Source organism: Lutra lutra, chromosome 13 (genome assembly GCF_902655055.1).
Source record: "Lutra lutra chromosome 13, mLutLut1.2, whole genome shotgun sequence".
Lineage (NCBI taxonomy): Eukaryota > Metazoa > Chordata > Mammalia > Carnivora > Mustelidae > Lutra > Lutra lutra.
Window position 1 is genome coordinate 4,056,674 of NC_062290.1, and position 27,815 is coordinate 4,084,488.

Here is a 27,815-nt window from a genome sequence, read left to right on the forward strand (position 1 = left end):
TTAATGCTTGGAACGCATATATCTTTTCCCATCCTTTTATTTTCCACCTATCTGTGTCATTATGCTTCAAGTGAGTTTCTGGAGAACAGCTGGAAACTGGAATAGTTTTTATCCATTCTGCCAATCTGTGGTCTTTTAATTGACATATTGAGATCATTTTTGTGTAAAGCAATTATTTCTATATCATAGCTTAAGTTTGTCACTGTATTATTATTTTCCATTTGTTCCTTTGGTGTTTGTTCCTCTTTTTTTTTTTTTCTTGTTTTTCTGTGGGTTACTTGAACATTTTTTGTGATGTTTTATGGTAATTTTGAGTCTGTATAGTTTTGTTAATGGTTGCTCTGGGTACTACCACACACGGACATTAGTCATCACAGGCCAGTGGTGGAGATATTTTGCCAGTTTGGGTGAAGTGCAGAAACCTTATTTCTGTTCAGATTTCCTCTCCTCTCCCAAATTTTAAAATGTGATTTTCCGAATTGTTTCCTCTATACACATGGAGCACCACATCCAAGGGTGCCTGATGAATGAAACCCTTGAGGTGAAGTGATTACTTCTTGTTTACTTGTATTTTTGCCTATTCTGTTGTTCCTCCTTCCTTTCTGAAGGTCTGGGCCTCCTTCTGTTGGAGAGCTCCCTCACAGGTGCACCAACAACAAACCATCTCTCTCTCTAGCCCTCCGAGAGAGAGCCTTTCTTTCCCTGAAGGAAAGTTTTGCTGCCACTAGGATGTGAGGTGGATGGTCCTTTTCTCCATGAGCTCCACTGTCAGTCAGGAACTCTGCTGTTGCCTGAGGTGGCTCTTGGCAGGCAACACGCTATTTCTCTCTGACTTCTGAAAAAGACCTTTGTCTGTATTTTCACAAGTTTAGTTCCAGTGTATCCTGCTTGGTGTCAGTTTCTTTGGGTTTCTCTTGCTTGGCATTTGCTCAGCCTCTTGGATCTACAGGTTTATGTCTTTCATGTGGCTCATATTTGCATGTTCTTGTCAGAAACTTACACATAGCAAAATATTTTTATTTTGATGATCAATTTGTCAGTTTTTAGTGTTATGTTTTGTTCCTTTTGTGTCTAAGAACTCTTTGCCTATACAACTATGTGAAGAACTCCTATGCTTTCTTCTAGCAGATGTGTAGTTTTAGCTTCTAAGTTAAGTCTCTGACCCCTTTGGCCTTAATTTTTATGAATGAGATAAGGCCCAGGGTTCAGATATCTAGTTTTCCAGTAACATTTCTTGAAAAGACTCTTTTCCATGTTGAATTGCCATGGCAATTTTATGGAAAATCAGTTGGACATACATATACATGTGAATTCACTTATAGACATCTTATCTAGTTCCATTTTTCTGTATCTGCTACATTGTTTTGTATACTTATCTGTAAAATATGGCTTTATAACTTTATGTCAAGTTTTGAAATCAACCAGTGTTAAGTCTAATTTTGTTTGTTCATTCAAGTCTTTGATTTCTCTCAGCAGTTTCTGTAGTTTCCAGTATATAGGTCTTGCAAATATTCTTGTTCAATTTATTCCCAAGTATTTTATGTTTTTACACTACTGCGACAAGTACTGCTTTATAAATTCACTCTCTGGGGGGCCCCTGGGTGGCTCGGTGGGTTAAAGCCTCTGCCTTCTGCTCAGTTCGTGGTCCCGAGTCCCGGGGGTCGAGCCCCGTGTCAGGCTCTCTGCTTGGTGGGGAGTCTGCTTCCTCCTCTCTCTCTGCCTGCCTCTCTGCCTACTTGTGATCTCTGTCTGTCAAGTAAATAAATAAAATCTTTAAAAAAAAATTCACTCTCTGGTAGTTATTGCCAGCACATAAAAAATATAGTTGATTTCTAAACACTGACCTCGTATCTTGTGACCTTTGCCAAACTGTCCACTCATCACTTTTTCCTCTTTCTTTTGTTGGGCATTATACAAGAAACTGATTTATGCTATGGGTCTTCACTCAAATGAGTTCCAGTAGCTCTCTTATAGATTCTTGAGGGATTATTAAGGTACATGATCTGTGAATGTTCTCTGGTCTGTAGACCTTTTATTCTCTCTCTTGCCTTATTACAGTTGCTAAGTATACTCCTGAATGAAAGTGGTAAGAGGGTTCCATTCTGTTTTGGGGGGAAATACCCTTTCTTCTCTCTATAAATAGATGTCCTTTATCAGGACATCCATTGAAGACATTACCTTCTATTTCCAGTTTCCTGAAAATTTTTTGTCCTCAATGGGTACTCAACTTTTCCTTTTCTTTTAGTCTACTGAGATAATCATATAGCATATAGTTTTCTTCTTTATTCTTTTAATATGATGAATTACATTGATTGATCTGAGAATATTAGACCAACTTCACCTTCCTGAGATAAACCTCACTTAAACAATGATTTTTTAATACATATTGCTTTGTATTTGGTTGCTGATACTTTATAGAGAATCTTATGTCTGTATTCATAAAGGATATAGAGTTTATAGTTTTCTTTATAATTTCTTTGTAATGTCTCTAATTTTGACATCCAGGTGATGCTGGCCCCCAAAAATGAGATAAGAAGCATTGCCTCATCTTGTATTTTTTGAAAGAGTTTGTAAATCTTTTTGAAATGTCTCTAGAATTCACTAGTAAAGCCACTGGGACCTGGAAATTTTTTGTGGGGAAAGGCTTTTTAATTACAAATTCAGAGTTTTTATACTCAGAGGACTAATCTGATTTCCTACCTTGTGCAGCTCTGGTTATTTATATCCTTCAAGGAACTTGTCCATGTTAGCTGTATAACCTATTTCATAAAGTTGATTATAATATTCTTTCATTCTTTCCATGTCTGTAGGGTCTGTAGTAATGACCACTTTTCCATCTGTAATTTTAGGACTTGGTATCTTCTCCATGTTTTTTCTTAGACTGTCTAGCTAGAGGTATATCAATGTTTTTGATCCTTTCAAAGAACCAATATCTGGTTTCACTAATGTTCTCTATTGTTTGTCTACTTTCTACTTCATTGCTTTTTTCCCCCCATTTTTGGTTTAAATTCAATTAATTAACATATGATGTATTATTGATTTCAGAGGTAGAGGTCAGTGATTCATCAGTCTTATATAATACCCAGTGCTCATTACATCACGTGCCTTTCTTAATGTCTATCACTCAGTTACCCCATCCCCCTGCTTCCCTCCCTTCCAGAAATCCTCGGTTTGTTTCTTATGATTAAGAGTCTCTCATGGTTTTTCTCACTCTGGTTTCATCTTGTTTTATTTTCCCCTCTTCCCCTATAATCCTCTGTTTTGTTTCTTAAATTCCACATATCAGTGAGATCATATAATTGTCTTTCTCTGACTTATGTCACTTAGCACTATACCCTCTAATTTCATTCAACTTCATTGCTTTTTTTCATGTGAATATATAAGGTAAAGCTTAAAGCAGTCTATTGAAGTAAAGTTAAGAATTTAGAAAACTTGGGTCACCTGGGTGGCTCGGTTGGCTAAGTGTCCAACCAGTGATTACGGCTCAGGTCATGATCCCAGGGTCATGGGTTTGGGTCCCATATCAGGCTCTGCACTCAGCAGGAAACCCGCTTGAGAGTCTCTCCTTGTGCCCCTCCCCTACTTTCTCTCACTCTCTCAAATAAATAAATCTTAAAAAAAAATTCAGAACTCAGTCATACTAGTCACATTTCAAGTGCTCAATTGCATTATATAAACATTTCTATCTTTGCAAATGATTTCACTGGACAGCTCTGTTCTCGGGGGTGGGAGGTCTATTCCTCAACTGGTTCCATCTCTCAGCAAGACATTTCTGAAAGCTTCATGGGCAGGCTAAGTAGTCCTCTAACCAGTCCTGTTCTCCTGATGAACATAGTCTTGGCCTCAGCTCAGGCCTTATGGCCATCTCCCTTCATTCTGGACCTTCTGCTTCCTCCCAGCCCTAACTGTCTGTTCTCCACATCTGCTTCCAGAAGGAGCTTCCAACACAGACATGTGTCCCTGTACCAACCTGCTCAAATGGCAATACTCCCATTGCCTAGAATCCCAAAGAACTTCTCAGTGGGGCGTGATCTCTCTCCCCCATAAGCCTGCATGACGGTTTAGATAGGCTACTGAGTCACTGGTGTCACATCTCAGTCATCTACTAGTCTGTAGGCAGAAGGAAAGAGGGACAATGCTACCAGCCCCAGAGGTGCTTGCTCACTTCTCTTGGGCCTGGTCCATGTCCTAAGCCCCAGAGCTCAGGCTCCCCACAGCCACCCAGGAAAACAGGTCCCTGCTATTTGAGACCAGCTGAGTTTTGGGTGTGAGACAGAGCATCTAGGAGGGCATGAGCTTCAGGAGTATGAAGGACTGAGGGCACTGGTCTGGAATGGGCTCAGGGACTAAGACATTAGGACCTAGAGTCTTGTACTTTTCCATCTGGGCTTCCAGGGGCCCTAAGCCTGCCTGGACAGGTCAGCCCAACTCACTACAGAAGAAGTGACTGGCATCTCTCCCTGCCGACCTAGCCATGCCCCTGACAGCCTGCCCTTCAGCCCCCCAGCCATGAATCACAGCGGCCTCACAGGAGGAAGCAGCGATAACCCGAGGTCCCAGAAGGGCCACCCTCTGTTCTGTCCTAATCCACCCTGCAGGGGAGGGTTCAACACAGCCCCCTCCTCTCCTGCCACCGGCCTGTCTACACAACCCAGCCCCGTCCCCAGCACCATACATCCATCTACCTAGAGCCCCCTTCCTCACAACCCCCCTCCCCACTTTCCCATCTCTCTCTCCTCCCAGGTGCCTGGTTTTTCAGCCCACCTGGCTCGCCCACAGCCTGGCAGCCACTCAGCCCCAGCGCCCAGCAGAGGGTGGGGTTGGAGACTGTCCTCAGGAGGGACATGGGCTGGGACAGGACCACTTTGATCATCCAGCAGATGCCCTGAGAGGATGGAGAGATGTGGGGAACCCCACAGGCACTTAGTGGGGGGCCACAGAAGGTTACTGAGCTGGACAGCAACCAGAGAAGACAATGTATGAGGCTGAATGTGGAAATCAGAAGAAAGGAAATCAGAGACAGAGACAAGGCAGGGCCAGTGTGGGGGAGGGTCCTGGGGGACTGGAGGGCTGCTGGTAGGGGGTCCCAGGGAGGTAGGCCTGGTGTGGGGGCAGAGTTCCTGGGGGGGGGGGGGCTCGAGGGCAGGTAGTTTGGGGGGGGGGTCCCAGGGAGCCAGGGCTGGTATGGTAGGGTTCCTGGGGAAAGCTGAGGGTGGCTGGTATAGGGGGTCCCAGGGAGGGCTAAGGGGGGACAATGTGGGGACTTCTGGGACAGCTGAGGGAGCCAGCAGGTGCTATGATCTGACAGAGCCAGAACTGACCCAGTCCAGGAGTGCAGGGAGAAGAACAGGTGAGAAGGACCCCCAGGATCCAAAGGACAAGGAGCAGGGGCTTGGAGCAGCTGCATGGATGTGGCCACCCTGGAGGAAGATCCATTTCACAGGGAAGAAGTCGAGGCCCACAGAACCAGGATCCTCTCTCTCCTTCCTACAAGCAGGCACATCCGCTGTTTGGGAAATGCAGTTTGCGGGGGGCCAGGAGGGACTGCAATCTTGAAATAACCCTGGCTGGAGCTGCGGGGAGGCCAGCGGGCGCTCAGGCAGACGATTAATTACGAGGATCCCTCTCTGAGCCGGGTGTTTACGTGCATGCTCGTCTGTTTGGGGCCTGCAAATCCGTGTCAGATGTTAATGGAACAGCATCATTTTTCTGCCGAGGTGGCATCCCCAGGGATGTTTGGATGAGGCGGCCGGCGGGACTCGGCCTGGGAAAGGCAGGCCAGCGGCCCAGGAGGGAGGCCATTTGTCAGGCTGCCCGACAGCCCGGCCACCCCACCCAGGTCCATCTGTCCACCAGGCTCTGGGGATGTGAAAAGTAAGGATCCACTCAGAGAAGGAGGAGACTGCGGGGCTGATGCGAGTCTAACTGGGCACTGACACTGCAAACACAGGCCCCTGGGCCATGCCAGGCCATGTAAGGCCACCTGCATCCCGCTGGAACCAGACCCCAACGCGGGCACTCTGCTGCAGGCTGTGGCAGCGAGGATGGAGGGCAGGCCAGTGGGGACACACTCCCACTCAGCTCCAGCTGCCGCCCCTCCTCTGTCCCTCTGCTCGCAGTCAGCAGAAGAAAGAGGCACAGAGATAGGAAGTGACTGGCCAAGATCACATGACCAACAGGCCCTTGGGGTGGGAGTCCAGTGGCCCCTCTGTGTGGGGAGGGAGCTGAGGCCCTCCCTGAGGTCCCACAGCCAGGCATAGGGTGCCCCCCGACGGCTCCTCAAGCCAGTGATATTGCCACTCATCAAGGCAAGCATTTTGGGCCAAGTTCTGGAAGGGACAAGACCTTGCAGGAACCCTGGTGCTACCAAGCTCTCCACCTACACTGTGCCCCACTATCCTTTAGGAAGATCACTCCTGCCCCAGGGTCTTTGCACAAGCTGTTCCTGCAAACCCAATACATACCTCAGGTCCTCTGCTCAAAGGCCATCTCTCAGCCCCACACTCCAAGCCTCCCATCAATACGCTGAGGCGGAGGCACAGTGGTAAGCGATTAGCAGTGGGAAAGCTTGAAGCACTCTGCCCAGCACACAGTAGGCGCTCAGGAAAGGCAGCCACACTGGCAGTATGGTATTTGATAGGAATCTTACACCACTGTTATCACTGGGAATTATTGCCACGCAGACTTGTTTTCACAGGACTGGGAACCTGCCTGGATTTTTATGCCAGTAGCATCCTTTTTTAAACCCTGGACAGGTTGCCCTCTTGATTCTCCTTCGTACACCTAAGGAGGACAGAGACTTTCTGCAAAGGATCTGCCTCAGTCTCCCTATCTGCAAAGAGGGCTCTTTAGTCAGGGCTGTGCAGAGTGGGATGGGTGGGGCCCAGAGGGGGAGGCAGGCTTGAAGATCCTTGTGTAGCCTTCAGAACTAGAGACCCTCGTGGTGGAGGGGAAAGCCAAGCGAGGGGATGGCACCAGTACCCTTTACAAGCTCCAGGTGCCACAGCATGGCCTGGCCATGCTGCCTTGCCCAACTTTGAGGCCCCCTGCTCCAGCCGTCATCAGATGGCACCCCACCTTGCCCCAACCTCAGGGCCTTTGCACAGCAGCCCCCTTCTCTCTGCCCTGGCACAACTCCTCCCCCAGGACCCAGGAACTGTCTCCCTAGACCTGAATCCCAGCTCCACCAGCTGCGAGACTGCGTGCCTCAGTTTCCCCACCGTAAGATAAAGACAGTGCTAGGACCTTCCATAGAGGACAGTTGCAAGTGTGAGCGCACCAATACATGGCTGGTGCTGGCACAGGCCCTGGCGCACTGGCCGCTTACGCAGTTTAGGACAACACCGACGGGACCGTGCTTCCCCCCTTGCCTGCACTGCAGCGCGCTGACCACTCACTTCTCTGGAGAGGGGGCTGTCCCCTAGGCCAGGAGCCCCAGCGCCAACTCCACCCCCTGCCCCTCCCCTCGCACACCAGAGCTAACCGAGCTCCCGCAACCATCGCCCGCGGAGGCTGGTTCCCGGCCCTCCCCTGCCCCCTCGTGGTCACTCTCGGTATTTCCCCAAGGCACCAAGGGGGACCCTTCTTTCCTGCTCATTTTGGGACTGGCTCCTCCCCAGGCTCCAGGCACCCAGGGAGGCAGTGGTGCAAAGCAGACCAGGTTGCCCCCAGTGCTGAGGTCCCGCCTGCATGGACACGACTCCCAGGGGAGAGGAGCCCTGGGTGAGGGCGGGAGTCCCACAGGAACGTCTCCTGCCTTGGGGCCTTTGCTCACGTTGCTAACGACATTTTCGTACCCCGACCCTCCGCCGCGGGCGCTCCAGGAAACCTCTCAGAAGCCCTTTCTTACCTGGTGGGTGAGCAGGTCCGGGCGCTGACAAGACCTGGGCTCTGCTCCAGGCGGGGCAGCGGGCCCCTCCTCTGAGCTCGGTGACCTCCTCAGTAAAATGGGCTTCTTGCGGGCCTCGATGATGGCTCCAGAAGGTTCTCAGCACAGCGCCGGGCACGCAGCAGGGGTTTGCGCCCACGGAGTGCGGCTGAACTCTGAAAGCCGAGTTGGGGAGCAGTGTGCGTATTTACCGGAGGGGAGGCACGGGGCGCGCGACACGGCCCCTGTGCCACCGGACGGACCAGGCCCACTGCAGCAACAAACAGCTCCGACGGCTCGGACGGCTGGCGTGCAACTTCGTGTTTGCCCTTGCGAAGCCCACGGCTGTCAGGCGGCTCTGTCTCTGCTTGGGGCGGGGGGCTCCCCGGGCCCGTGCTCCGCTTGTGCTGGCCGCGCTTCCGCCAGGCCGCTGGGAAATGGCGGGCCGGGGCCTCGCGTCAGAACGTCGGTGAGCGCGGCTGCACGCGAGGCTCTAGAGGAGCGAGAGGAGCCGCCCAACCTCGCGGTGACCCGCACGCACGCACCTGCCCGCGCGCGCACGCACACACCTGCCGTGTCCGAGCCACGGCTCTGGGGGTGGGACCTCTGACCTCCAGCCGCTGTGGCCTGCGAGTGTGCGCCCGCGTCAGAAAGCCCCGGAGGCCAGTGGTGAAATCTGGAAGGAGGCCTGGTGGCCAGAGAGCCAGGCCCTCTGTACGAACGCACTAAGTGGGGTCCCTGGGGGCCCTGTGGACGGGCTGGCCAGACCCCCCAGCCTGCCTGCTAGGAGGGTCGGCTGTTGGGTGAGGAGCAGGTCTGCAGGCTGTGCTGGGAGCTCGCTCGGTACCCCCCTCCCAGTTTATTGTCTGGGGCTATCAGCCACCTACGGAGAAGGGAGAAGACCCCTGGAGGCCAGAGCAGCACCCAGCCCCCGCTGTCCCCGCACAGCCACACCCAGAGATGCAGGCCCGGGGTCTGCGCTCAGACACACCCAGCCAGGGACCTTGTGGGGACCTCACACAGGCACCCGGGGCCCTGGTGAGGGCAGAGGGCAAGGCCCGGGCACCCAGCAACAGGGTTCCCCAAGGGCAGCCCGGGAAGGGGCCTGGGGCACAGAGGATGCTGGGTGGTCCCTGGGAGCCTCTCCCTGGGCCCTGGGCCTCAGAACCCAGATCCCAGACGACCTTTGAAGGTCCAGTCCTAATAGCCGCACAAATAGGCCGGGATGAGGGAGCTGCAAGCAGGATGAGCGGCCAGGCTGGGAGTGTGCAGAGGCCGCCACTTCATGTGGGATCCAGCAGAGGGAACTGCGGGGTCAGGTATTTGGGGAGAGTGCCACGTCCAAGGGCCCAGAGATGTCTGAGATGTCCAACAGAGGGGTAGCCCCTTCCAGGGAGGAGGATGGGTGCCTGGAGCCCAACCCTGACCCACCCTGAGCTCCCTTGAGGTCCTGGAGGTGCTCAGCCACAGTGTGGGATAGAGGATATCTGCCTGGACACCCAGCAGGATGGAGGGAACCAAAGCTCAGACAGAAGAGGCGAGGAGGGCACCAGGTGCTACAGTTCTGTATTTCGTAACACATGGTACATAATGAATTCTGCCCTGCCCCCCCCACCCCCATGCTCTCAGCTGTGCCTCTGGAGGCTCCCGATGGATAGATGCCAGGCCTCTAAAGGCTGCCTATCCCCACGGGCTCTTCTGGCGGCTCCTGCAGGCTGGTGCCAGGAGCTGCAGCTTTGGGGTGCAGAGCAGAGCACGCTTTCCGAGGGGATGGCTGGCCCACGCATCCCCGGTCTGGGCCTGCGCCCCCAGCCCCTGGGGCTCCCTCCCGCCACCCCCACCACGGGAGCCGCCGCTGGCCGATGAGCAGGAATGACACAGACAGGGTTCTGTACAAAACCTGAAATATTTTTACTCTTTTAAAACTTTGATCTAAGCTGCCTTAGACCTTAGGGACTCGATACAAGAGTAATATGAATTGGGAAATAAAACACTTTAATAGCCACGGTAAACTTTGTTAGAAATGTACATGTTGCCAAATAATAATAATAATAAACTTTAAAAAATAAAAGAGAGAGAACAGCTGGATGGCCGGGTTAGATTATATAAATGTTCAACAAGGACGGGAAAGGAAGCCTCGCGGACGCCAGGACGGCACAGTGAGCGCAGCCAGCGCCCGGCGAGCTCGCCAGCCAGCCTCGGGGCCGGGCCTCGCCGACACGGCCCCTGGGGACAGGCGTATAAACAAAGCTCATAAGAAATGTACAAATATAAAAAGCTACAAACATTAATAAATTACAGCATCACAAAACACAGAAACACTTCACAAGGTGCTAAGTAAAATAACTGCATCCCCACCCCTCCGCCAACGAGAAGGAAAGAAAGAGCTGGTGTCCGAGTCGAAGAGCCCTCTCCCGTCGCGTCTGGAGCGGGTCTCGCGCACGGCTGCTGCTGCAAAGACAGACAGAAGGCTCCACACACACCCACTTGTTTTTCAGGCAATACCTTAGTTCCTAAAAGAAAACAGTAACACCAACAGGAACAGTAAACAGAAAGAAGGCAAAAACCAAGTGCTCATCATACTCGGCAAAAAACTCGTATAAATGTTAATGACGGACTCTCTAGAAAGAAATCCCTAAAGATACTTTTACTCTTATAAAAAAGAAGTTATTGAAAAAGCTATTTACACGCTACATTCTATGAAAAATATGCTTCAGGAGATAGATCTAAAATTAAAATACAGGATTGCCTGAGAAACAACTCCAGCCCCTCTGTGTCGACGGGCGGACATTCGGTCCAGGGTCCACCCAGGGACTCGACACCAAACACGGACAGATGACAGACAGACGTGCCGGGCCCCGCGTCCTCGGGCCGCCCCGCCGCCATCCGCCCCGCCAGGCGGGGTGTCTCAGCTGAGAAGTGCTTCTCGGAGTGTAGCCGGTGGGGCAGCGGGGGCCCACCCTCATGGCTTAGCCCGGGCCCCTAGGCCCCACGTCGTGGCTGGGCCTGACCCTTCCAGGGGAACCCCATCACGGCGCCCCCAGCCACTAACACACTGACCCTGCTGCCGGCCCCAGCATCCCAAGAAAGGCCCTGGCCATTCGGGGCACGACACCCACCATCCGGCCCGCCGGCCCCCGGCCGGGGAGCACAGAATCCCCTCTCTTGGCCGGGCCTCACACTCTCTGGACTGTCTGAGAATCACTCGGGAAGAGTAGGGGGGCACATAAGACCCCACTTTCTCCTCCTCTTCCTCTCTAGTGTTCTTTGCCTTTTTTAAGCCTCTGGAGGCTACCAGCCTGTGGCTAGCTCAGACTCTGGGCCTGGTGAGCTTTGGCTCACTCCTCCTTCCTCAAAGGACTCGTGCTCCCAGCAGAGCTGCCGAAGCCCTGCGATCACACCCACAGTCAGGGGTGCCTGGAGGCTCTCCTGAAACTGGAATGGTCCTCAAACGGGCAGGGCTGAGTTTCGGGAACTGGTCACTCTAAGCAACTTGAGAAAGGATGTCTGTCCACATCGGTGAGCTCTGCCTGCTGAAGCAACAGATGCTCGTATGGGGGGAGTGGTGGCTGGGAGGGGGCCAGGCCCTCCCCGGGGTGAGGCAGCGCGGCCACCCTCCTGGGGGCTGATGTTCTAGCGGGGCTCCGGGAGTCCTGAGCGGAGCGGAAGGATCCTGGCTTTCCAAACTTTAAAGGAGCAGTTTTCCGTTCCGATGAATTTTCAAAATTTTCCCAAGCCTCTGCTTGGCGGTGGCCATGCCCTTCTTTGTACGTTTTCCTGTAGGCAGGGAAGGAGATGGGAAAATGCCAGGTGAGCGAGAGACCAGAGGAGCCCCTACTAGACCTCCGTTGTCTCCGGAAGATGGACCTCCAAGACCTGAGCCCCGGCCACTCCAGACCGTGCAGAACCACCAGTGGCCGGCAGAGTGCCCTGCCTGAGGCTGCGCTGACAGGGACAGGGGACAGCATCACTCCAGAGTGAGGCCCATCCTCCCACCCGGCAGCAGGAGCCATGCTCCTCGTGTCGGTGGCCAGCTGGGTCTTATGGCCAGAATGCAGGCAGATCAGGGGCCTGGGGAGAGTGAGGATCCAAGGGACCTAGTCGGCAGTCCCACTGCCAAATCGCGTAGGGGAGCCTGGATCCCCTCACGCCCCACCCAGAGAACCCTCGGCAAACAGCTAACCGCACCCCAACTCCAAGCCAGGCTCCAGCGCCGAGGCCACCAGCCCGGCCTCTGCCCCATGAGGGACCGTAGCTCTTGGGTCTTGAGAGGGACCGTTTCTTCCCCACACGGGCCAAGCACGTGGCTACGGACCCAGGGCCACGGTGGGACAGAGCAGGCCGAGGTCCCTGCAGTGCTGACCGAGAGCAGGGCTGCTCAGGGCGCGCGGGAGCGGTACCTTTGGCAGCGGTGTTGTTGGGGGAGGACGCAGAGGGCCGCCTCTGTGTGAGGAAGACCCCCGGGGCCATGGGCTGGGAGGCACGGCCAGCCTGGGCCCCTGAGAAGGCTCCGGCTGCAGTGTACTCGTGATCCGCCAGGCTGCTGCTGTGCGCCTCGGGCGGGGGCTCGGGCGAGCTGCCCTCCTGTGAGGCCTGGCTGCTGGCCGTGCTGGTGGAGGCCGGGGTGGTGGAGGCCGGGGTGGTGGAGGCCGACGTGGTGGAGGCTGATGTGGTGGAGGCCGACGTGGTGGAGGCCGAGGCCGAGGGGGAGGGGGTGTTGGGAGCCAGCTTCCTTTTGGTGTTCTTTTTCTTCCTGCTCTTCTGCTCCTCCTTTGAAGGAAGCATAGGAGCCAACTTCAGACGCCAAAGAGCTAGTCCCCAGTGGCAAAAAGGGATAGGCCCACGCCCACTCACCGCAAACCCCAGAGAAGCGCCAGGGCCTGTGTGCAGACCAGCATGCCCCTGCACGAGGGGACATGTTCTCTGCCCCTCACCCCCTCACACCCCCAACAGACTCAGAGCTGCTGGGGGACCCACTGCCAGCTCCCACCTCCCCAGCTGCCCACTGCCAGGGCTCAGCAGTACTCAGACGTCCCCAACCCTGTGACAGCTCCCAGCCTGGGCGGGCTGGCCATAGGGCTGGAAGGAGCAGAGGCATCTGGGGAGCCTGAGCCCAGGCAGGGCCCCTCCTCACCTGCTGGGACAGCTTGGCGGCGGCAGCTGCCAGCCCGGTCTCGATGGAGGCTACTCTGGTGCCCTCACGCACAGGCCTGTCCTGCCTTGGCACCGACGGGCCGACCCTCGCTGTGGGAGAGACCACCACCCTGCCTGGAGCGGCCACCCATCCCCTGAAACACCCCCCAGCCTCCTTGACCCTGCCCCAGTCTGTCCCTGAGTCACGGGGAGGGTCAACATGAGCCCCAGTGGGAAGGGCCCCCATGCCAGTAAGACGGGAGAACAGGCAGGGGGTCACACAGACAGTGGACCAGACCTCTACCCCACAGGCTGCCTTGACCCAGCCAGGTGCAAAGACGGGACGAACCAGGTGAAGGGCTGGCCTCCTCAGAGCCCCGGTCAGGCTCCCGCAGGCAGCCAGCCCCACCAGCGCCCCTCACAGTGCCAGGGGGCTCACAGCTCTCAAGCCAGAGGGATGGGCAGGGGATGCGCTGCCCAGCCCCCGGCACTACCTGTGGGACTGTAGGGAGCATCGTCAGAGCCTTTCCTCCGCTTGGACCGGGACTTGAAGACCGGACTGTCCTCGTCAGACTCCAGGGAGGGGTAAACTAGGGGGGCAGGGGGAGAAAGGCCTGAGCCGGCAGTGCCACTGGGGGATGGGGTCTTCAGGTAGACCACATGCACAGGCACAGGCAGCCCCAGGGAGGGCAGGGATTGGTCAGACAAGAGGCCCTGGCAGCCCCCACAGGTCCCGCCCCAGCCTGGCTGCAGTGTCCCCTGTGCTTCCTTCTCCACAGCTGTCAGAGAAGAAAACATCCCAAGTCCATCAGAGGCCGCTGTCCCAGCGAGTCTCCGATGACGGAGCCCCATCCAGGAGCCCTGGGCGACTCACAGGTGCCTCCACTATAGCTGTGTCCTCGCACCCAGGGCCTGCCCCCCCACCCAGGAGGCTAGAAAAGAGGCTCCCTGCTATCTGTCCACCAGCTGGGGCCGGGCCAGCCTCTCCTTAAGAGGGCGCTCCAGGGGCAGGAGTGTGAGCGCAGGGCATCAGGACCACACCAAAGGCAGACCCTGCACCACCGGGGCCAGCGTATCGCTGGCCCGGGGGCACCCTACACATCCCCGAGGGGCAGGCCGAACACGCAGGCAGGTGCGCATTCCTGAGCCCTGCATGTGCGGGGCCCGGAGGACTGGGGTGGGGCGTGAAGGGTCATGCCCCTCAGGGTCCCTGCTCTGCCCCCCCTCAGATGTGGGCCACTCTGGGCCTCGGTGTTGCTATCCACACAGAGACGCGCAGGGCAGATGGGGTCTCAACGTGTCTGTGAGTATATGGTCACGTGGGGGATGGCTGGGCTGGTCCTCAGAAGGCAACATGGGAATGGACCCTCAACCCAGCACGCACCCTCCCAGGTCCCTGCCCGGGTGCACCACAGCCATGGGCACACAATGACCCCTGCACCCGCATTCACAGCAGCAGTGTCCACAGTGGCCAAGAGGAGGAAGCCACCAGGCGTCTACCGGCAGTGGACATGGGCACGTGTGGGGCCGTGAAGAGCCCGTGAAGGACCGCCTGCACCCAGGACCCGATGCACGCGCACGGGGAGACCTGGGGCCGGGGCCGGGGCCGGGGCGGATTTCCTTCTGGGTAGTGACTACGGCACGCCCTCCACCGAGTTACATGCTTCCTCAGGCCGACTTCTCCATGTGCTAAAGAACGGCCAGGGGTCGGCACAAGGACGAGCCCCAGCAGCACCGTGGAGAGGCCCCAGGGGGCAGGCCAGAGCCCGCCCACACCCCCACAGGGCTCACCGTAGTCCGAGTCTTTGAAGCAGGCGTCTAGGTGGTCCTGCTCCTCTTCATAATCGTCCAGGTCCACGCTATTCTTGGCTGCCCGCTTCAGCAGCCGCTTGCCTGCGCTCTTGCCGCCACCCCCGTTCTTCCGGGCACCGTGGGCCACCAGTGAGCTGCCCTTGGCCTGGCCGGCACCCCATGTGGTCTGCAGGCAGGAGTCAGAGGCCTGCAGGTTGGCCATGGACAGCATTCCCTGAATGGCTTCCTGCGTGCTGGGGGAGGCTGGGGGCTGGCTGGAGGCACAGAGAGATAGGCACTCAGCCCACGGCCCACGGCACTCCACCCACGGCCCACGGCACTCAGCCCATGCCCCACGGCACTCGGCCCACAGCCCACGGCACTCAGCCCACAGCCCACAGCACTCAGCCCATAGCCCACGGCACTCGGCCCACAGCCCACAGCACTCAGCCCATGATGGCCCACGGAACTTGGCCCACAGCCCACGGCACTCGGCCCACAGCCCATGGCACTTAGCTCACAGCACTCAGCCTATGGCCCATGGCCCATACCCCATGGCCCAGCCCACAGCCCATGGCCCACGGCATTCAGCCCACAGCCCATGGCCCATAGCACTCAGCCCACGGCCCATGGCACTCAGGCCACGGCCCACGGCACTCGGCCCACAGCCCATACCCCATGGCTCAGCCCGCAGCTCACGGCCCATGGCATTCAGCCCACAGCCCGTGGCCCATAGCACTCAGCCCACAGCCCATGGCACTCAGGCCACAGCCCATGGCTCACGGCACTCAGCCCACAGCCCACAGTACTCAGCCCATAGCCCATGCCCCACAGCACTCAGCCTACAGCCCACAACCCATGCCACTTAGCCCACAGCCCATGGCCCATAGCACTCAGCCCAGAGCCCACGGCATTCACCGCATATAGCCTAAGGCACTCAGCCCACAGCTCATGGCTCTCAGTCCATGGCACACATACTCTGCCCACAAACCCACGACCCATAGCACTCAGTCCACGGCCCACAGTACTCAGCTCACAACCCACATCCCATAGCCCACAGCACTCCATCCAGGCCCACAGCCCACGCACCCTCCCACCAAGTGGCCAGAAGAGAGCTTGGGGTACAACATAGTGGTAGCTGATGACTCCCACTTAGAAAAGGCCAGCTCTCTGTCCCCACACTCTACAGGGACAGAGAAGGGCGTGCAGAGGGGACATAAGGAGATGTGAGGGAGAGGAAGGGGGCAGAGTGAGAGGGATGTCCATTCCTGTCTCTGATCACAACTACTCGCTCCCACCTATTCTTTACCTGATGGCCACACAATAGCTCAGATCCTTTCCCAATGCCACCTTGTGCTGACCTGACCCCAGCACCCACTGCCCTCTGGCTCCAGGTGCCACTGCCCCCAGTGCCCTGCCATGCCCTCTTTGCCCACCCCACTTCTCCCCAACCTCCTCCCAGCTATACCAGCTCCCCTCCCTCCAGGACCCAGTGAGGCTGTGCCACCACCTGGCCCCGTACTCTCTGTTGGCCTGGGCTCTGGGAAGGAGAGGCAGGCCCCCTCGCCACCCCCGTGCACAGCAGGGTCCTGGATATGGCTAGATGGAGAGAGCTCTCCAAGCCCAAGCCTGGGCTCCTCCAGAAGCTTCACTCTCCTTCTCAGTCCAGCGGACCCTCCCATGGGATCCTTCTGGGCCTCCTTGGGGGACCTCCTCAGCTCAGCCCAGGAAGCTCCCAGTAGCCCTGGCCCAGCAGGCAGCTCCCCTCGGGGGCCATTTCTGGCCCTTGTCCTTGTCTATCACCCCAGCCTGTGGGCCACTGGGAATAGGACAGCCCATCCTGGCCTGCAGGGCCCCCAACCAAACCACTGCATTGGGCACTCCTAAGCAGACCCTTCTTCCACTCCCTGGACCCCCAGGAGACAGGAGCAGGAGCCAGATATGGGGTGAGGGACCAAAAGGCCCAGGGAGCAACTGCAGGGCCCCATCCTATGTCTGACCTCCAGCAATCCCCCACCCTGCCTGCCCCATGTACCCCCCCCACAGGGGAGCAACCAACTTGCACGGCTACTGTGACCCCAAAGCAATACCCAAAGTGTCAGTGCACGCAGACCCTTCTGGGGGGTTCTGCAACATGTACATCTCATCGGCTCTCACACCACGGCCCCCCAACCCCCACCACCAAGTGCTGGATGCATGTTTAGTAAGACTGTTAAAATGAAAGGGGCCATGTGTCCCCACTCAGAAATGAGAGCTTCCCAAGCCTGGGGCTGGAGGGCTGGGGGAGACTGAGTTGGCCCCCAGGGAGCACAAACACAGAGTGTCCCCCCAGGTCCTGGGGGCCCCATGAAGCAAGCTGGGACAGAAGCTGTCCTGCCGGTCATACCTGGGGTCCAGGCCAAGGACTCTGGCCTCCTCCCACAGGCAGCCCTCCACAAACACCACCTCCCCAGGTCCCATCCCAGACACACTGGACCACAGTGTTCTGGTTTCTACTGGAACCAAATAGGACTGCAGTTCCAAAGCCAGAAGAGTGGGAAAATCAGTCTGGGCAGACCCCTTGCGGAGTTGGGAGCTCCTGGCCCCTCTGCCCCACCCCCGTGATGCTGCCTGCCCCGACCAAGCTGCGCGGCCAAAGGGCTGTCCAGGTCCGACCAGGGACACACAGCGTCTCATTGCTGCACCAGACCCCCGACCTACACGGAAACATCAGGAGCCCCCAGCTGGCCCAGCACCCACGACGCTCGGCTCTCGGGCATGGATGTGGCCCCACCAAGGCTGGGAAGACACCAGGCTTCCCACAGGGACGGGAGGGCAGGGGGCCAGGACACCCACCACGAGCGTCCCCCCGGAGCCGGCGTGGTCCCAGCCCAGCTCCGCTACCCCCGAGAGGAGGCCAGTGGAGCCCAGGGCCGCACGTGGCACGGGCCGCCGGTCTATCCACACGGGCCGGCAAATCAAGGGGCAAAGTCGAAGCAACACACATGGAAAATAATCTCTTAATCCTCCAATTATCATACCAAAATCCTCTCCCCTCACCCCCAGCAGTAAACACTCCACAAACCATCCACAAGAAATTAACATATTTCCCTCCATTTTTTTTTTCAGCTGTTTTTTTCACAACAGCGAAAACTTAAAACAGAGCAAGCGGACCATCAAAAACTGACCTGCTCTCCAAACGGGAGACTGGGGAGAGGAACTGCCCGCGGCAGGCAGCAGGGGGTGGACCTGGCAGGCACGTGTGCACACAACGCGGGCGGGTGTGAGGGCACATGTGCATGTCTGCAAAGCCGTGAGCAGCACACCCACACGCTGGCCACCCTCCTCCCTGGGGCTGAGCCCATGCCACAGGGCCGCTCCTAGAAAGGGGGTCACAGGCCGACTGCCCCCAGCACAAGGGCCTCAGGCCAGGGTCCTAGGATAGCACGTCTGACCGAGAGGGTCCCATGTCTGCACATGGACAGAAACCCCTGGGCACTGAGCGGGAGCGCACACTCAGAGGGCCACAGAAGGGCTGCCAACACCCCCAGCCCCTGCTGCACCCCCAGGGAGAAGGCGTCTCTGGCTGTCTGGGAACCCAGCCCGGCGCACACCACAGACATTCCCAAAAGAAGGCCTGCTGTTTCACCAGCAGAAGCCCTTCCCAACACGGCCTAATCCGCTTCCCTGGGCTCCAGTGTGTCTGATGCCGGCGAGGGGTGCGGCCTACTCGCCAGCTTGTGTAGATCTGGGACCTCAATTCTGGACCCAGGTTTGGAGGCAGATCGAGGGGGCCGAGCACCGCGCAGGCCGCGTGAGCCCCACCTTCCCCAGGCAGGTCACCCTTGCCTGATGTCACTGCCCAGCACGGGGGCCTTCTGGAGTCCCCACCCCCGGGGTCCATCATCAGGCAGACAGGGGATTCTGGTCCTGCCTGGGCCACCTTCTGGCAGCGTGCCCTTGACCCAGCTGTCCTGCGTGGGAGTTGCTGCTGTCCCAAGGACGAGCAGGGCAGTAGAGGTCCCCTGTTGGGGACGCCCTGACCCCTCAGTTATGTCTGTGGTACTTGTGAAAGTCCCCTGTAAAAAAACCGACCACAAAGCTTAAAAACCAAGTTTAACTAGATGGAGAGTCTTCAACGGGGACCATCACCACAGAAACGAGCGGAGGCCCTTCATCCAACAACATGCGGAGGGGTCCTCCATTTCTCTCCCATCAGCGGCCTGGGCCGGGCAGGACTGGGCCGGAGGGACCCTGCCACCTGGGCCTCCCCGGCTGCAGTGAGGCGGCTCCCAAGGCGGCTTGGGTGTGGTCACCTGGGAACCCAGCAGATCCAGCCCCACCTCTCGGCTCTTCTGTCCCCAAGCTCGGAGGCGACCATCTCCCTCCCTGCAGGTGAGGTCTCTGACGCCTTGGGTCCCAGAGACACAGTGCCCTTGACCAGAGCCCAGCCCTGCTCCTCCACAGACTCCCAGGGAGGGCAGCCCCTACAGACGTCTCTCAGGCTCCCCCCATCTACACATCCAGGAGCTCCACAGACTCTGGGGGCCAGCAGACCCAGCCCCCACTCATCGCCCTGGCAGTCCGGCACCACCCCTGCTGGGGCGGAGTCCTGCTCTGGCTGCCCTGACTCTGGAGGGGGCCCAGGTTGCCCCCTCACGCCCACTGCCACAACCACCACACCCCACCTTGCACATGGCCCGGGCCCTCTGCACACCTGTTGGGGTTGTACTCAAGCGCTCCGACCTCTTCGCTAGCCTGCAGCAGGTCCAGGATGCCCGCCGCCGAGCCCACGCCCTCCTTCTTCACTTTGGCGTTGCGGGCGGGCTTGGTGTCTGTGTCGATGTGCAGCGAGCCCTCGTCAGAGGAGTCGTCACTCTGCTGCGGGGATGAGGCCACGGGTCAGAGGCAGTTTGGGGGAGAGCTACTATTTCCCTTTGGCCATAAAAAGACGTTTCTCCGAGTCTGTGAGGAGCTAGCCCTTGTACTGAGCACCGCGGGCAGGGCTGGAGCCAGGGCTTTCTGCTGGGACTGCCAGCCTGCCACAAAGGGCAGAGCGATCTTCACGCCCTGCCCTGTGGCCCCATGAGCCCCAATTCTGACCACAGATGCGAGAGGAGCCGTGTGGCTGGGCAGGAAGCAGATGGGAGCTCATGCCCGGGCTCGGGGACCCCAGTCAGGACCTGGCTGCTGGCTCTGTGAGGACCCTGGCCTCCTTGGAAACAGCCTCCATGTCCTGGGTTGGAGGTGGCCTGACTTCAGCTCCCACAGCACAGAGCAAGGCCTGGCCCCACATCTCCCCATTCATTATCTTCGAGGGCGGGGCAGCCACTCACTGAGACCCACAGACTTCTGTATGCTCCGTCTTCATCCCTCATCTGTGGGGCCCATGGCCAGAACCCAGGCCACCCTCCCCATGAAAACGCCTGAGACAAGGCAGAAGATGACCCCTTTTGCAGTCCCCACGCAAAACCATGAGGCATGTCCCACTGCATGGCAGGACTGCCCGAGAAAGGGAAGGACCCCTGGCTTGGCCTCCTGGGGCCCAGCACCCACGTCCTTACCTTGTAGAGTGCCGAGTCCAGCTTTGGCTTCGAGGCGGGCGTGGGCAGTGGCTCCTTCCCGTCCAGCAAGACTGAAACACAGCAGATGTGCGTCTGGCAGAGGCCTCGGGAGGACGGCCCGCTCCCCACCCTCACTCCCTCACTCACAAGACAGATCTCTCCTGGGGGCGCTCCTCTTCCTCCTGATGGGAAACTCGTCAATCTTGAGCTCCCCGTCGTCCGACACGTACTCGTACTCGTCCCGCACCGGCTGGGGCTTGTCCTCCTTGAAGCTCTGAACAGCCCCAAACACACCTGGGCTGGGCTGCGGCTTGAGGGCCTTGGAGCTGGGGTGGCACGAGTGAGTCATTCAGTGCTCCCCCTGCACTCCATCCTGGGCCTCAAAGGACCAGCCGCTGGCCACACACGTCCCCATCCCACAGCCTCCTCCCAGCCATTGTGGCCCCAGCGAGGATGGCACGTGGCCCTGGGGTGCATGCCTGGCCCTTTCTTGGGCTGTTAGAAGGAGTGCCCCTCACCGCCCCCTGCCCTGGGGTCCGGCACCAGCTCAGTTTCAGACGGAGCCAGCGCCGATAGCCTGGGCTCCCCTCCTGGCTATTTCAGAAAAATAAATTCCGCTGTCTTTCATATGGCCCTCCCTGTCAGCGCAAGGCAGGGCTCTGGCCGCACCCAGCAATGGGGACGGTGGGCCAGGACAGGGCCTGCATCAGCTGCCAACGGGACGGCCCCCACTCCCCGGCGGCAGGAGCCCTTCGGGATTGGATGGAGCAGGAGCACACACAGCTGTCTCCTGCTGCTGCCAAATGCAGCCCCCAAGCCCCTGGGGCCCGGCACCTGACCTTCAGATCCATCAACAGTGTGCTTAGGGCCACGAGGTCAGGGCAACGGGGCCCTCGGACCATCCCAATCCCACCTGTTCTCGGAGCAGCCTCAGCACGATGCTAAGAGGCCTCTGGTATGACTCCCCATCGCACCCGGCTCTGCAGGGCCCCATTTCCCCACTGCCTGAAAGGAGGACACTGAAGCCCACGGCAAAATGCTGGCCCCCTTCCCACTGGGATGCGCCACTTCCCCGCCGAGGGGCGCCCACCCCAACCTCAGACTCAACAGGCAAGTGCCCGAGGGACCACGGCTGCTCCGGGCTTCTCAGCAGGCGAGGGGTGGCTGGCTTTTCGAAGCCGGTCAGCAGACACACACCCATTCCACAGTCTAGAACGCAGACGTGCCCACCCCCACACACACGCGCCCTGCCAGGCTGGGTGCTCCACCTCTCAGCTCAGTGCCCCCCGCCCCGCAGGAAGCCTTCCTGATTTCTCAGGCCCCAGAGGCCCCAGAGATTTTTCCTCCATAGCCCCCATCTTAGCCATAATTTTAGGTACACTTGAGAATACTGGGTTCACACTGATCACTGGGCCCAAGGCCAGGACCCTGACCCACCCTACCAAGCCCAGGACAGCAACTGGGCTAACACCCATCCAGTCACGCTCTTCCCCTCTGCACCACCCCCACCCATCAGAGCTATCAGCCCGGGAGCTATCAGACCCAGGGAAGGGGTCTGCCTGCTCAGGAGGTGAGCCTCACCTGGGAAGCCCTCCGTGAGGGCATGTGTGTGTGTGGGGGGGTGCATGTGTGACAGGGGAGGGGCACGTGTGCATGAGGACGCACATACCCCAGCAGTCTCTTGTTGAAGGAGAACGAGAACTTGGGGTCCTTGCCCCCTGATAAAGGACACTTCTCCAGCCTCTGCTCTTCCTCCATCTTCAGTAGGGAGTCAGGTTTGCTGTTCTGAAAAGCAAACCCAGGACCGTCCTTGAGCCCCACACAGGCAACCAGTGGGCAGAGGTGCTGGGAGAGGCCAGCCTCCTCCCTCTGACCGTATCATCCTGGAAAGCCCCTTCTCTGCAGCCCCTGCATGGTTTGGCTCCAGGGAGTATGAGTTCAAGGCGGGCTATCCATGAACTCAGACAGTGATGCACTTGGCTCCTTCTGCCAGAAGGCACCCGACCCTACGGACGATGGCCCCACAGAAGCCACACTTACACCCACACCTTCACTGCCCGCCCTGGGGACAGGAGGAAACGCGCCTCCACTCATACCACAAAGCCCATGCACACCCCCCCACACCCCCTTCTCACAGAACACAGCCCCCCAGAGGGCAGGTCCACACAACTGCACACACCTGCACACACACACGCCTCACCTTGTACTTCCACTTGGCTTCTGACTTGCTCTTAGTTTGCTCTCGGATTTCTAGCCTCTCCATGTCATTCTGCGAGCTGATTGCCTCCTTGTTGGGCACACTCAGGACACTCTTTGTGGCCTAGGAAACAGCAGTCATGACCCAGCAGTGGACGTGGGAGGGTGTCGAGGATCCCTGAGGCTACAGGGCAAAGCAAGAGCCACACAGCACAGAGCCCCTGCCTCCTACAGGCTCACATGCAGCAGCCCATCCACCCATGCATCTGTCCATCATCCATCCATACATCCACCCATCCACCATCCTACTCATCCATCCTTCCATACACCCATCCACCTACCATCCCATCCACACTTATCCACCCATCCATCCATCCATCCATCCATCCATACACCCATCCACCATCCCACTCATCCATCCTTCCATACACCCATCCACCTACCATCCCATCCATACTTATCCACCCATCCATCCATCCATCCACTCACCCATCCATCCATCCACCCATCCCTTCCACCCAATCACCCACCCAACCATCCACCCACCCATTCATGCACTCTCCCCCCTTCTTTCCTTCCTTCCTCTCTCCCCCTTTCCTGCCATCCATCCATCTGTTCATTTGTTCGTTCATCCATTCTCTTTGCCTTAAGGATGAGAAAATTGATATGCCCCAGTGCAGCCCTGTGATGTTGGCCTTAGTGAGCCTGGTAAGCCAGGGCCACCACTGACCCGTCCCCACCCCCAGCTAAGAAGTGGGTAACAACCTCCCACTAGCAGGAAATCACTCAGTGAGGCTTGGTCTTGGGCTCATGGCCCCGAAGACCACACTTTAGGGCCTCTGGTCATACTGGTAGGTCCCCAGGGCCAGGTCTGCCTCTCTCACTGCCTGTAGGGGCTCAGGCCCCTCCAATAACTGCCCACATCATCAGTCCCCTTTCCGCCTCCCTATTACCCTCCACTGGGCACTGGCCCACCTTCAGATCTCAGCCAGTGCTTGGGTCTCAGAGACGATACAGCCACCTCGTCCCCCCAAGCGACCCTGTGTGGTGCCCCCCCGTCCCAGCACAGACCCCACTGCCTTCCCTGTGAGGCTCTCTCCCCACTGCGCCAAGCTCCCTGGGGCACAGCCCACCCGCCCCAAGCCTCCAGCACAAGGACTCTGCAGCCCCAGCTCCACCCCACAGGGGAGATATCTGGGAGCTCCGACCACAGGCGGCAGGGTGCGGCTACCTACCTTGCCTTTCTTGGGAGGCTCAATCTTGGTCAGCGCCTCCTTGGTGTGGGCCTCCAGCAGGTCCAGGTTGGGGATGGTGGGCGAGGCCGCGCCCCTGCACTTCTTCCCTTTTTTCTTGCCCCCATCCTTGAGCTTCAGTGGCTTGGGGGGCTTCGGGGGTTTGGGAGGTTTGGGGGGCTTGGGAACTTTGGACGGCTTGGGCATCTTCACGGTTTTGGGAGTCTTTTTTTTGGACACTTTCTCCAGGAAGGACCGCGGAGGGCTGGCCTCAATAGGGGACGGGGGCTCCTCTTTCTCCCGACCCCCAAAACAGACTTCATCTGAGGAGACTGCGGGGGTCACTTCGGGTCGGGCGGCCTTGGAGGCATTCTAGGGAAAGAAGAAGGAGAGGTGGCCAGCTGCCTCCCTCCAGCAGGGCCTCAGCCCGGGCTATGGCTGACGCTCCCACAGAAAGGACCTCCGCCCACGCTGTCATACAACACGTCTGTCTACACCACCCGCTGGACATGTTCACATCTATCCTACAGCTCCTGTGTGACACGCTCACATCTGTCCATACCACTGTGTGACACGCTCACATCTGTCTGATCACTGTGTGACACACATTTATCCTACAGCACCGTGTGACACGCTCACATCTATCTACACCCTTGCGACACACTCACATCCATCTACACCATCCTGTGACACATTCATCTACAGTACCCGTGTGACAAGGTGCCATTTGTCTACACCATCAGCCACTTGACCCCTCCACCCCTCCACCTCCTTGGTGGAGACCACCATTCTACCCCATGGCACGAAGAGCCTGGGAGCAGTCAGGCTCACACAGGCAGGGTCTCCAGCAGCTGGAACCGTCCTGCCTCCAGACCCCTCCCCACCCACCTGGGGAGCTCCGGCTGGGAGGCCACGGGCAGCCACAGGTGCCTCGGAGTCCCCATCACGCCAGTGACTCTGCCTTAGAGGGCCACGGGAGGAGCCATCTCAGACATGGCTGTCCCTGGCAGGCAGGCAGAGGGTCCCCCGGCCAGGGCTGGCAGTCCCCCCAGGTCAGTCCTACCTCGCTAAGGCGGATCTCTTTGGCGAGGTCTTTGATGAGCTGGGAAGGTTTGAAGTGCTCTGGGAGCTCGTCCTCATGCTCTGCCAAAGCCTGAAGGGCAGCACACGTGGGGCCAGCAGTCAGCTGCCCAGTCCGGAGCCAACGTCCACCCATCCCAGGCCATGCTGCCCCAGCCCCTTGCCACTCACACTCCCCAAGCAGGCTCCACAGCCGAGAATCCCGACTCACCCTCACTGTCCCTCCAGGTCCTCTCCTGCCTAACAACCCAGGACCCCTGCAGCCCAGACGGGTATGTAAGAAGGGCTACCGCAGGCAGAGACTGGCTGCATGGGTCCTGCACTGGTCAGCCCCTAGCTGGACATCAGCCCATAAGAGGGCCCTGCCACCACCACTCTCCACAGGGGGAGTAACAGAGTCCCAGAGAGAATGAGGTGCCTCAGGCCACCACCAGCTGGGCAGTGATACAGGCCATCCTCTCTTGCTGGGCACAAGGCTGCTACCATTGGCCACATGGCTGAGGTGAGGGAGAAGGGACACCAGATACGGTTCCGGGCCTTGAGGCCAGATATGTGGCTGCAGGACAGCCTGGGAGGTCACCAGACAGCACTGCTGGAGGGCTCGGGGGGGTGGGGGGACAGGACAGTGCTACTTGGGGGGACCATGGGGGGGAAGAGGATAGCGCTGCTGGGAGGCCATGCTGGGGACAGGGCCGTGCTGCTGGGGGGACCATGGGGAGGACAGGACAGTGCTGCTGGTGGGGGCCCGGGGGGGTACTGGGCATACCATCAGGGGTAACTTGGGTAAAATGGCATGTGCTACGGGGGCCACAACGGGGAGACACAGTACAAAGGGAGGCCCACATCAGAGAGTAAAGCCCACTTCTGAGCTGATGCCTAGGCTAGCCAGGGAAGCCAAGAGGCTCTTCTCTGTCCTGCCCTGAACCTAACCCTGCCCCACTCCTCGGGTGCACTCAGCGCCCTCTCCACCCCGTACCTTCCTCCCACGGACTCTCCAGGCCCCCTGACCTCCATCCCTCAGTCCCTGATCTGCTTCCCAGCACCCTGCTCCTGCTACAGGTGGGCAGGGGACACCCAGCAAAGGAAGGACCAGCACTGGGGAGGACTCCCCACCAGCCATGCTCCCCTCCAGTTGGAGACACACCTGGCCCACATCCCTACCTGCTTTTTCGTCCATGATCTAAAAGCACCATTGAGAATTTTAGCTCCTTGGACTAAATGAGGGGGCAGCTGCTTCCCAGACTTGTGAGAACCTGGCGGGAGGTAGAGGGGTTGGGTCAGGGAAGGGTGGCCACCTGCGGGCGACCTCACATGGTGGGTAGGGGGCGGGGTCAGGGCTGGACCTCCACCCACTGCCACCTGCCCAACTGCCAACGGTCCCTCTTGGAACCTCAGGGCCCTGTCCGAGATGCCCTGTGCAGGGCAGGACAGCCCTCCCACTGTCCATTCGCCGGGGGCCCCAGGCAGGCAGCCCAGTTCACCTCCTGCCTGTCCCCTGGCCCACCGGAGTGAGGGGCCATGGGTGTACCCACTCCTCATGAGCTCCTGCACAGCTGTGGTGGCTGGGACTCCAGGGACAAGCTGTGGCCACCGGGACAAGCATCACCCCTGAGACACCCTTGGGGGCTGGGCAAGCCCTGCAGAAAAGGGACAAGGCGCCCCCCCTTCTGGCCAGGGAGCTGCAGGCAGAGCCGCCAGATCTCTCAGCCACCAGGTCACCGGCTACTTCTCTGGTCTCCTGGCAGAGGGGCGGACCCAGCAGGTCAGCGGTCACCCTGTCAGACCGTCCCAGGGTATGGCTCTGCCGTCACTGCTCCCATCCCACCTCCCTGCCATGAGCCCCCAGTGCAGCCCCCGTGGGCTCCCTCCTAGGCACGCCCTCTGCCAGGGTGAAGCCCAGGGATCTCAACATGGGGACAGACAAGCCAAGATCAAGGTCCATCTCTTTAGCTTTCCCACCTCAGGCTGGAGCCGGTGTACAAAGGGCTCCGGACCAGGTGGCTTCAGCCTGCAGGGGGAGCGCAGCCCGGCCACTGGGAGCCAGGCACCCACCCTGAAGGCATGCCACTGGGGTCCCTCAGCTTGTAGCCAGGGCCTCCCGACTTCCCCAGGGAGCCCCACCGGCCATCTCGTGAGGCGACACACTCCAGGCCTGGGAACACATGTCCCAGCCAGCATTCTTAACAAAACACCAACAGCCCCGAGGGCGCCATCCAGCCTCGTGCTGCATTGCAGGGCTCAACCTGGACCGGGCTCTGGCCACATGAAGGCCCAGCCATTACCCACCCCCATGCCCCCGAGCTCCGCACGCAAACCAGCCACTTGGAGCCACCGTCAGAGATGCCAACCTGCACACCCATACCTTTGAATGCCTCCAGCAGGTGCTTCCCCATGTACCAGCAGGCAGTTTCAAAGTTGGGAAACTGAGTCAGGCTGCCCAGTTTCAATCTCCTTTCCACTTCATATGCTCTGGAAACCATAGCAAAGAATTGTCCAGGGCATTCGGCTCTGAACAGGTGACACTAAGGGTGACCCCACATCATAGCCACGACAAGGCCACACCAAGGCTACGCCACTCAGGCCTCCCCTCTGTGGCAGGATGGAACAGGGGACCACATGGGAACGAGCGCCCTGTGTGAGGGTGAGCCTGTGGGCCAGTGCCCAGGAAGAGGCCTTTCAACTCACCCATCACCCTCTAAGGGCCACAGAGGCTGCCCAGGGACCAGGTCACCCAAGGGCAAACTCGGGGGGTGCCACCACGCCGGCCTGGCAACAGGGACCCCAGCAGGCGTGGCCCTACCTCATCTGCATCTCCACGCTCAGGCTGTGCAGGAAATGTCCCGCGAAGGCCAGGCAGTCCACGGGAGTGAGTGTGGCATAAATCCAGCCTAGAAGGCAGGGGCGTGGTTAGCCCTTGACTTCGCCCTCAGGGAGGGCTCCCCACTGCAGCTTGGGCTTAGGTCATCCCGCCTG

The 27,815-nt window shown here is 58.5% G+C and overlaps 2 protein-coding genes across 5 annotated transcripts in view; both read right to left on the reverse strand.

Annotated features, from left to right (window-relative positions):
• The window catches only part of PTPDC1 (protein tyrosine phosphatase domain containing 1), a 643,782-nt gene that overhangs the window by 222,253 nt on the left and 393,714 nt on the right, over nucleotides 1-27,815 (reverse strand). The gene's annotated exons all lie outside the window — the stretch shown is intronic.
• The window catches only part of PHF2 (PHD finger protein 2), a 69,209-nt gene continuing 51,148 nt past the window's right edge, over nucleotides 9,755-27,815 (reverse strand). For 3 of the 4 annotated variants that reach the window (XM_047700742.1, XM_047700741.1, XM_047700744.1), the window contains 15 exons: nucleotides 27,643-27,730; nucleotides 27,205-27,311; nucleotides 26,004-26,095; nucleotides 24,826-24,915; nucleotides 23,766-24,134; nucleotides 22,535-22,654; nucleotides 22,004-22,119; nucleotides 20,482-20,660; nucleotides 20,335-20,405; nucleotides 19,488-19,651; nucleotides 14,792-15,066; nucleotides 13,495-13,590; nucleotides 13,002-13,111; nucleotides 12,268-12,637; nucleotides 9,755-11,644 (listed from right to left, as the gene is read on the reverse strand). In XM_047700742.1, the coding sequence (XP_047556698.1) occupies nucleotides 11,556-11,644; nucleotides 12,268-12,637; nucleotides 13,002-13,111; nucleotides 13,495-13,590; nucleotides 14,792-15,066; nucleotides 19,488-19,651; nucleotides 20,335-20,405; nucleotides 20,482-20,660; nucleotides 22,004-22,119; nucleotides 22,535-22,654; nucleotides 23,766-24,134; nucleotides 24,826-24,915; nucleotides 26,004-26,095; nucleotides 27,205-27,311; nucleotides 27,643-27,730 (2,336 nt within the window). In that variant the 3' untranslated portion in view covers nucleotides 9,755-11,555. The remainder of the gene's footprint in view (nucleotides 11,645-12,267; nucleotides 12,638-13,001; nucleotides 13,112-13,494; nucleotides 13,591-14,791; nucleotides 15,067-19,487; nucleotides 19,652-20,334; nucleotides 20,406-20,481; nucleotides 20,661-22,003; nucleotides 22,120-22,534; nucleotides 22,655-23,765; nucleotides 24,135-24,825; nucleotides 24,916-26,003; nucleotides 26,096-27,204; nucleotides 27,312-27,642; nucleotides 27,731-27,815) is intronic. The other variant, XM_047700740.1, reaches the window with a different exon arrangement.